General features: G+C 40.8%; 1 protein-coding gene across 1 annotated transcript; it reads right to left on the bottom strand.

Moving 5' to 3' along the window:
- Positions 1 to 579: 579 nt before the first annotated feature.
- KCNMB3 (potassium calcium-activated channel subfamily M regulatory beta subunit 3) lies at positions 580 to 10,735 on the bottom strand. The gene is given in 5 exon segments (XM_027540479.1): positions 580 to 4,020; positions 4,976 to 5,076; positions 5,079 to 5,173; positions 6,936 to 7,127; positions 9,059 to 10,735. Coding segments are annotated over 5 exon segments (795 nt in total). The 5' UTR covers positions 9,067 to 10,735; the 3' UTR covers positions 580 to 3,621.
- Between the last annotated feature and the right edge of the window lie 166 nt (positions 10,736 to 10,901).

Genomic DNA, 10,901 nt, shown 5'->3' with positions numbered 1-10,901 from the left:
CTGTGGAACCAAAGTTTCAAATGCAGTTAATGTTTTCAGTGCGGTTCAGTCCTAAGACTTTATTTCGGTTGAATAAAATCTAAAAGAATGTATCCTTTTAGAACATTACACTTCAACATCTTGGGAATGTGACACTACCATAGACTACTGACACCTCCAGTGTTGACTTTGGAAGCTTCAAAAAGGAGCTCCCATCACCCTCTTTGGCCCCATTTATTGTCACAAATCTATTTCTCTATATTTGTCTTTCATTGAGTTAGAGTCCTGTAGTATACCACATTAGTTAGGCGGAAAATGTTTTAAATGTTCTTTTAATGATGGCCCAAAAAAGTATTTGACACAGCAAGTGCATGTGTTACTGTACTGAGAATACAGAATAATAACAGTGTCACTAAATTTAAGACCTCGTCCCAGTCATGCTCTTCCTGGCAAGAAGTTTGGCCTGTGACTGCACTTATTGTTTGTGCTCATCAGAAACTGTCAATGTCTGCTTTAACTTTGCAGTCTGTAACATCACGCTGTTTATTAAAAAAAAAAAATTACTTTAACTTGTGTCCAAATAATCCTTAGTGTACTATATGTTGAACAAAAAAACTGTGATAATTACACTTGCCATTTAATACTTAATAGCAAACCATCTTTTTAATACTTAACAGCAAACCACTGTTGGTAATAATCAAAATTTAGCTGAATTTTTCTTATCAACAATGACTAAGTTTAGTTGATTGAAAACCTGAAACTATTATGCCTTAAAAGCCAATTTTTCTGTCGCAGTAACATGATGAATATTGGAGAAATATCAGTTTAAATATTAACTTCCTTTAAACATGAAGAATTATATGCTTGTATTTTAAGCAGAGATTACATGTGTACACATACACATATGAATGTATCTGTATGTGTGGACAGATTTTTTCCCAAGTCAGTTGATGACCAGAACCTAAAAGTGAAGTTCGTCTAGAAGCAAACTGGTTTTGCACTCAGCTATCATAAACCTTGCAAAAGGTAAGTCTGGGCTTTTCTTGGACCAGTAATGCACATGGGCATTGATATTTAGTGCTTCCAAGCAATTCACAGCGAATAACTGCTAAAATTTTCATAGGCCAAATGGTTTGAGTTAACGTTGTAAGTTGACTTTGTTCTTCAAGCATAATGTCTCTATTTCCTTAGATGAGCCAAGTAGCTACTATATAAATGGAAAACTATAGTATTTGAAACACTTCAGGTTTCACACTTTCATACGCTTTAGGTTTCCGATTGTTATTAATATGTTAGGAGAAAAATCCAAAGAGCTGCATATTGTTAGGTGGGTGTCAGACTTACTAAGAAATGGAATAGATATGTGACCTTAATTTAAGAAATCTAGAAAATCTCAATTTGTGGAATGACTTAAAAAGTGTATGCATACATATATTTTATTACACGGAAGTCTTTGGCATACAAAATAATCTACTACAGCCTTCTAAAGAGCATGTTCCGAACTCTAGATACATATCATACTTAGCCAAGAAAAAGTGGGGAGGAATCGGCTCCTGCATCTCCTTACCCCAGCCCCTGTTCCAGCTGTCCAACAAAAGGTACCAAGACTGGTTGAATTATTTTATTTTTAATAAGAACTGTACATACTTAAGGTTTACAATATGGTAATTTGATATACATAATGAAATGATTACTATAGTCAAGCTAATGTATCGTTCACGTAGTTACCTTTGTGTGTGTGTGTGTGTGTGTGTGTGTGTGTGATGAGAGCACCTAGACTCTTAGCAAACTTCTGGTACTCAATGCAGTATTATTAACTATAGTCATTATGTTGTACATTAGATCATGAGATTTATTCATCTTATAATGAAGTTTGTACACTTTAACCAGTGTCTCCCCTATTTCCCCCACCCTGCCCCTGGTAACCAGCATTCTGCTCTCCGCTTTTTATGCGTTTGACTCTTTTAGATTCCACATATAAATGAAATGAAGTTTTTTCCTTTCTGTGTCTGGATTATTCTTAGCACAATGCCCTCCAGGTTCATCCATGTTGTTGTAAATGGATCTCTTTTTCAGGATGAAAAATATTCCGTTGTATGTATGTTTACACACACACACACACATATATATATCACGATTTATTCATCTGTCGATGGACACTTAGGTTGTTCCATATCTTGGCTGTTGTGCACAGTGCTGCAGTGAACATGAGAGTACAGATATTTCTTGAAGGTACTGATTTCATTTCCTTTGGGTATATACCCAGAAGAGGAGTAAGGTTAACTAAAAATTCAAACTTAGCAAAAGTTTTGTTATCTATCTACGAGGTACCAGAAACCAACCTAGGTGTTTTGCATACTTTGCCTTTTTTCTTCCCTAAAAATAACGTCATGAAAGAAAAGACCCATCCCCATCTTACGGACAAGAAGAGTGGCTCAGTTCAACTGACTTGCCCAAGGACACGTATCTGAAGAGCTGTAATTATGGCCTACAAATTTTAAAAAATCGTACTCTGAGACACATGTTCTCTCCACTATTCCACACTAGGAGGAGGAGAAAATACCCAAATTGTTCACTGCTGGTCAAGTCAATATTGCTCTGTTATTCAGTTTGTTTAATAATGTGTGACTTGCAGTTATTGCTAAAAGGCATTAAACTGGCTTAGAATCAGAGTTTTGATTACATCTATGTATCAGAGTTGCTTCAAAAGTCATCCTTTTTATTGTCCATGATGTAAGTTTTTTAGTAAAATTGTAATGATACTTTGAGGAACAATGGTTTTCAAAATGAAGTCTGTTTTCAACTCATATTCAGCTTAATCTGAAAAGCACTTGTTGGGAGAGTCTTGTGATACTATTTCATAACCATGGTTGATTCATTAATTAAAGTACGGACAATTGTTGACTATCCATGTGGGACTTTTCTATGATGCGGATTATCTGAGATGAATGTTAAATTCTATCCGGTACAGCTTCTCCCTAACTTGATAACATTTCTAGCCACCTCTCCCACTCCCTCCAGAGTGTACACAAAGAGCAAAATGAACTTATGGGAAGCATAATTAACTAGAAAGAAATGTTTCTAAAAGAAAAATCACATGCTACATAGCAAGGTTAAGTACAGATAACACTAAGCTTAGTGAATTTCCCAGGCAGCAGCTTTCCTCTTTTTTCATGGACGATGAGGTAAAATGGTAGGTCCATGTTTTCTGAAATTACCAGATTATTATCTTCCTATAGTGTATGAACTGCTCTTCACTAAGACTTTTTTGACAAGTGTTTTAATGTTCACTGCATTGCATGGAACTAGACTGCCTGTTCAGTGCTCAGCAGGTTAGAAACTTGCATCACTTATTTTGACAGTGACAGGTTCTAGCAGGGGCTGATACTAGATGAAGCACAATGACCGTGAGCTCCTTTTACCCTGTGGAAACAAAAGGTGCTTCCCTGGCTCATGTGGAGAGATTTGGAATAAAAAAGATGGTGAATTTATATTTATTTATAGAATAGAATATACAATGAGACTTTTTAACATTTTTCTTTCCCACATGAATTAACCATGCTTTGTTTCTACACAGTTAGTTTGCGAGTAGGCATAATCAGGCCCTCAAGTGTAGACCCTGCAGGTATCTGGAGGCCAGGACTAATTTGGCCACCATCTTAAGGTTTCTCTGCTCCTTCCTTTGCTCCTCCCAACACGCCACAGTTTGAATTGATGCTGGGCCATATGAAGAACTTTGCCACTTACCTCACCTCTGAATGCAGTGCTGTGTTTTTCACACAAGAAGGACAGGTACTGTGTTAATCTCACCATGCCACCTATCAGGACACCACCCAGCAGGGTCAGCGAAGGCCAGAATAAACAGTGGAAGATCACCATCTGGTCGTACTTTTTTATGAGAATGACATCTTCGGATTGGCTGTCTGGACTGTAGAAGCATGAAAACGGGGTCCCATTTTTGTGATCGAAGAATTCCTTTATGTCCAGAGCACCACTGAGCAAATCATTTCTATGCTGGTGGCACTTAGGTGTGTAGAAGCACTAGGAATACGGAAGAGGAAGAAAAATGAGGGCGCTGGCTCTGAAATCAAACGCTTTAAAGTTTTAATTCTGAAATCACTTCACAGCTGAAGCTATTAAGAGTTTTAATCTCTGAAGGTGATAAGACCTATTACATAGCTCATGGGGAAGGGGTGCCAGGAGGGCAAATAGTGAACTGGCCATTTCTGAGCACTAAACAAAGATGTGGGAATAAAGATACTGAGGTGTATTACCATATCCACTAAGCACTCAAGACACTCTGCCGTCGGCCTGCAAAAACATTTGAGACCTTAAAGGTTATGGCATCCAAAACAGAAATCACCAGATTGAAACCAGTGCTTAAGTAAACACAAAGAAGTGCAAAATGTCAACTAATTTAAGTCAACTTTTTATAGGTAGGTGAAAATGTACTTTTTAAATCATATGAACCTGTTGCTGCTGCTGCTGCTGCTAAGTCGCTTCAGTGGTGTCCGACTCTGCGACCCCATGGACTGTGGCCTACCAGGCTCCGCCATCCATGGGATTTTCCAGGCAAGAGTACTGGAGTGGGGTGCCATTGCCTTCTCCCATGAACCTGTTGAGTATCCTTTAAAGGATAATCTTTAAATTTCTTTGATAAGAATGATTGTTTGATTTAAGGTGGGCTGTAAGTTCATTTTAACATTTTCGATACGATGAGGAATGGGATCTCCCAACAAGAAGTTAAGACTACTTACAAATAATTTTGTTCACTGTCTCAAGTCTTTAAATTTCAGACACCAACGTGAACTCTCTTTTCTATATACCCCATTTTTCCTCCAAGAATGCTTTTAGCTTCATTTATCCTGATTGGGTCACTATTGATACGTTCAGTGGAAGAAAACAGCTTTATCTAGAGATGGCCCCTTGCTAGGGACAGTCTGCCATGGAAAGATTGCTATAATTAGAACACTTTCACACATGAAGTTTACACTACCTTGGAATTTATCTGGACAGCCTCTTCATTATAATGTAGGAGCACTTTCTGACCTGAATGGGTGAGCTTCACAAATAGCTGGAGACACGGGTACTTGCCTGACCTCGGCAGTCCATCCCACAGGTAAATGCACAGTCCGTCCAGTCATCCATGGTGTGCACATGAATGATAGTGCAGTTCGATTCTTCTCTCTGAGTGCTTCCATTTGGAAAAGTAAATAAATGGTTTTCATCCCTAGAAAATTTAGTCCTGTATTTCTAATGTATTTCAAAGCAACGTAGGACCCGTCACAGAAGGCATTTAGTGATTCAGGAGCACAGAGAACTTGGCAACGGGATAAACGGCAGCAAGGTACCAAGTTCCATCTCAGTTATGACCCTTCTGGCATAGTTCTCACTATAGATCAATGATTTTCGAATTTCAGAATCACCTGAATGGGTTTGTTAAAATGAGGAATTTGTTAAAACATGGGTTCTATGACTTCCAGGGATTTGGATTCAGTTGGTCTGAGTTGAGGCCCAGAAATCTGTGAATTTAACAGTATTTAAGGTGTTTGGGGAAACATACTTTTTAGCAATATTAGCCTAAATACTATAACCACAAAAATTCACACTCAGAAATCTTACCATCTCTTCCTGCCTCATCAACTCAAGATCTGCCCACTGGCTTGTCCTGGTAAAAATGTGCCTTTGGAAGGAGTCCAGCCACAGGGCTCTTAGGCAACTTGGCCATTCCATTTACTCTCTCTAAGAGGCAAGTGCAAATCCTATGAGGAATCCCATTAGAAAACTTGCCTTATTTTAACGTTAGTAAATTCCTTAAGGTCAAGAACTATATCCTCTGCATCTTTATGTTCCTCAAAGCAGAAAGCACAATGCCTCTCACATAGTAGAGGCTCAATAAGTGTTGTGCTAAACTAAATTTTACTTGGCTTCCCTGGTGGCTCAGTGGTAAAGAATCTGCCTTCCAATGCAGGAAACACAGGTTCTATCCCTGATCCAGGAAGATTACACATGCCTCAGAGCAACTAAGCCCCTGCACCAGAACTACTGAGCTTGTGCTCTAGAGCCCGGGAGCCGCAAATACTGAGCCCACGTGCCACAATTACTGAAGCCTGGGTGCCCCAGAGCCGGTGCCCCACAAGAGAAGTCACAGCAATGAAAAGCCCGCACACCACAGCTAAAGAGTAGCCCCACTTGCTGCAACTAAAGAAAAGTCCACACAGCAACAAAGACCCAGCATAGCCCCAAATAAATAAATAACAATTATTTTTAAAAATATTACTTGGAAAACATTCCTTGAGGATTTGCACACACACCACACACATAGAATGTCATAGATAGAGTGAGAAGGGGTAGACAAATGTCCTGCCCCTGAAGACTGTGGTGGTATTAACCTTGGGTATTTTCCTTGGCTCTTCTGAGCCTGAGATTTCTCATTCATAAAGTGAAAATCAAAGTAATAAAATAATGCTTCCTTCATGGACTTGCTGTAAGTTTATATAGGGATAAAATATATGTTTGATATATAGTATATATTTAATGGTAACTTATTACATGTGTTTAATAAGGAAACTACTTAAAAGAAAACTAATATTGATTGAGCAACTACAATATGCCAGGTAGATATTACCAAACTCAAAAACTCAGACTCAAAAAATTTTTGTTATGTTCATGCAGAAACTCATGCTCATCTCCTTCCTTAGGATGTTAGTGTATTAAAGAATGTATTACCTGCAGGGATATCGAATATGTGGACCCCCTACTGAAAGACTTTGGAGACTGGAGGAGCAGCAAAGGAATATCTTTCACTTTCTCACCACCCCTTCCTCCACACCCAGCTGCCTCCCAGCACTAAGAGAAGAACAGGGATTCTGGAGAAAGCAAAGCCAGTCTCCCCTCTCCTCTACCACTGTGCCTACACCTAGGATAAATGTTCTGTCTCCTCTCTCTGTTCTCACCTGAGCAAGAAGGGCTTCAGGATGGTTACTCCAAGCACGAAGAACATTAGGACCGAGAAACCCATCATTGCAAACCCTAGCAGCATGGCCCGGTCCTCTCCAGCACTGGATGGTAGCTTCCTGTGCACGTCTGGTGGGTCTCCATCATTGTGGTCTGTGTTTCTCCTCGTCCCTGAGGTAGAAAAGGCTGGCCTTCATGGGAACAGGGAAGGAGATATTTCAATAAATTGGGACCCCAGTTCTCATAAACAATTGGGAACAGTAGTGATTATTTTGCATGATAGAGAAATGTTGAATCACTGCATTGCACACCTGGAACTAGTATAGTGTTGTAGGCCAATTATACTTCAGTTTTTAAAATTAAATAAACAGTATTTGTTTTTAAAAGCCTGAGTTTAAATTCTAACACTTCCGGAAGAAAGCATAATAGAAATCCTTTATGACCTTGGTGTAGGCAAATATTTCTTAGATACAACACACAAGCACAATCTGACACACAGGCACAAAGAGAGCCAATTAGTAAACCGGACTTCATGAAAATTTCTGCTCCTCAAAAAAACACTGTTTAAAGAATGAAAAACAAGACTAGACTGGAAGAAAATATTGGCAAATCATTTATCTGATAAAGGTCTTGAATCCAGAACACATTAAAGAACTCTCAAATTCAATAATGCCACACAACACGATTAACAGTTTCAACAGCCACTTCAGAGAAGGTGTATACATAGCAAATAAGCACATAAGATCTCGTTAGAAACTTGTACATTAAAACTACGCCAACATACCACATCATCCCCACTAGAATGGGTTAAACCAAATCAACAGACTGTATCAAGTATTGGAGATGATATAAGGAACTAGAACTCTCCTGCACTGCTGATGGGAATATAAAACGGTATAAGCACTTTGGAAAACAGCTGGTATGTCCTAAAAAAGTTAAATATATAGGGGACCATATGACCTAGGTGTTCCATTTCTAGGTATGTATTTACCAAGCAGAATGTAAGCACACGATCATACAAAGATGTGTACACAGATGTTCTTGGCACCCCAACTGTAAGGATCCCAAAACTGAAAACAACCCAAATATATGATATACTTTTATCAATAAGTATAAATTCTTACATTTGTATAAAGGAATACTATGCAACAACAGAATCGATAAACAGTACTCATCAGATCAGATCAGATCAGTCACTCAGTCGTGTCCGACTCTTTGCGACCCCATGAATCACAGTACTCATGCTGCTGCTGCTGCTAAGTCACTTCAGTGTGTCCGATTCTGTGCGACCCCATAGACGGCAGCCCACCAGACCCCGCTGTCCCTGGGATTCTCCAGGCAAGAACACTGGAGTGGGTTGCCATTTCTTCCTCCAATGCATGAAAGTGAAAAGTGAAAGTGAAGTCGCTCAGTTGTGTCCGACTCTTAGCGACCCCATGGACTGCAGCCTACCAGGCTCCTCCGTCCATGGGATTTTCCAGGCAAGAGTAGTGGGGTGGGGTGCCATTGCCTTCTCCCCACAGTAATCATAATGGACCTCAAAATAATTACGCTGAACAAATGAAAAAATGCTGAACAAATGAAAGAGGCCACAGTGTATAATTCCATTCCAACAAAATTCTAGAAGATGCAAACTTACCTTTAGTGACAGAAAGTAGATTAAGCAGTTACCTGGGGGGTGGAGGATGCTATGGGCTTCCCCCGTGGCTCAGTGGTAAAGAATCCGCCTACAATGCAGGAGCCACAGGAGACGCGGGTTCGATCCCTGGGTTGGGAAGATGCCCTGGAGGAGGAAATGGCAACCCACTCCAGTATTCTTGCCTGGAGAATCGCATGGACAGAGGAGCCTGGTGGGCTACAGTCCATACGTCCCAAAGAGTCAGACACAACTGAAACGACTTAGCATGCAAGCAGCATAGGGGACACGCTAAGGGGCACAAGGAAACTTTCATGGTTGTAGGTGACGGGTATGTTTCTCATCTTGACTGGGTGATGGCTACACATATATGTCAAAACTCACCAAGTGGTATACTTTAAATATGTGCCATTCATCATATTTCAAACATAAAGCTTTTTTCTTTTTTCTTGACAAATGTTGGAAGAAAAAAAGTGGGACACTTACCAACCCATGGTGAAGGGATGATCCCCTCTGCCGTTCACCTGAGGGGTGTGGGCAGACTTGATGCAACACAGTGAGATCTTACATTCAGAGCTCAGTCCATCTAAATAAGCTAAAATGACACGTTATAATTTTTTTTTTTTAATGTAACAAATAAGACTAAGGAATGTTGCCTGGGTAAAGTCTTTAGAGATCTGTTTAATCAATGACTAGGAAAGAATCACCTGTAAGTAGCTTTCATGTAAACTTACTTCTCTCTCAGGGATATTGTATACTCCCCCAGAAAATATTTTTTACATTCCTTTATGAATTCCATATGGGAAGAATGACTCCGCAGGCTCCCATTTGGAATTAACAGCATCCTGAAGGAGGATCTGACTTGCTCTTTCATGTCCAGCTGCCGGGAAGACAGCACATCCAGGGCTTTCTGGCCAGGGGCCCAGTCTGCTCAGAACAGCAAGGGTCTCGCTGTGGCTTCTCCCCTCGCCCACCTCTTCTCTGTCTTCACACAGCTCCACAAACAAGGCCCTCCATCTCTTCCCTTTCTCTGCTCTGTACTAGCAAAGGAGGTGATAAATTCTTTCACAAGGGGGCTGTCCAGTGAACCAAGCCCAACACAAAGGTCACCAACTGGTGGCCCATGGACAGCAGCCAGCCCACAGATGTGTTTTGTTTGGCTTTTCCTGTGTGTTTTTGTAATTGTGGGATTAGCTGCTAACACTTTAAAAATCATGAAATTTCTCACACAAATGCAGATTTCTACTTTTGGAAAAAATCACAAAGGCCACATCATGGCCTATGAACAGCTGGCTGAGTTGAGCAAAGACTGCCCCTGGGGACAGGGGTGTCTTCTCCAATCCGCCAGTCCACCACTGCCTATGGTCACTGTCACTGTTCCCTGCTCAGCAGGCATTTCTGTCCCAGAGGTATTTTCATTTTAAGAAGCTTAAAGAAATCTTAAGCCAAACAAATGCAGCCATAATGGTAAAAATGCAGGCTCCATCAAGCTGTGTAAAAAGCTTACTAAAATTTTGAAGTGAAGCAAAAACCCTGTAGAGGGAATTGCTAGTTGTTGTCTTCTGAAAGCGTGTTTTATACCTTATCATCCACCCTTCCTCCTTTTTCTCCCTAATTCCCTTTCTCCTGGCAATATCTTCAGACAAGAGAGTGAGATTGGAGGGGATTCCCTGGTGGTCCAGTGGTTAGGACCGTGTGCTTTCACTGCCGAGGGAGCAGGTTCAATCCGTGGTTGGGGGACTGCGTTCCTGTAAGCCTCATGGCTCAGCCGAAGAAAGAGAGTGTGAGTGAGAGGGATGTGGGGCAATCCAGTTTGTTCTGGGGGACTGCTCTGGGAGGCACTACCCTCAGGAGATGATGACAACTCTGTCGTTACACTGCTTTGGGAATCAGAGTCCTGGTTTGGGATTTTTAGTCTCCTTTGATATTTTACTCACCCTCTATCTATCATCCCACCTTCAGAGAATGGGCAGTGGAGGAAAATTTAATGACATCTGAGCCAGCATATTTTATAGTTTCTCAACAAATATGATAGTTTGATTAAGAGTTTTAGCCCTAAAGGAAGGTTTGGCTCTTTTCCAGGTTCCCATTAGTAAAGAACCCGCCTGCCACTGCAGGAGACACAGAGACAACGGTTGGAATCCCTCGGTTGGGAAGATCCCCTGGAGAAGAAAATGGCAACCCACTCCAGTATTCTTGCCTAGAGAATTCCAGGGACAGAGGGGCCTGGCAGGCCACAGTCCATGGGGTCACAAAGGGTCAGATACAACTTAGTGATTAAACCACCAGGTTACCAATACCCAACACCCAGCATTTCCCTCGTGTTCTG

Source organism: Bos indicus x Bos taurus, chromosome 1, assembly GCF_003369695.1.
Source record: "Bos indicus x Bos taurus breed Angus x Brahman F1 hybrid chromosome 1, Bos_hybrid_MaternalHap_v2.0, whole genome shotgun sequence".
Classification (NCBI taxonomy): domain Eukaryota; kingdom Metazoa; phylum Chordata; class Mammalia; order Artiodactyla; family Bovidae; genus Bos; species Bos indicus x Bos taurus.
Note: the sequence above shows the minus strand (reverse complement) of the source record. Positions and strands in the feature narration are given on the sequence as shown.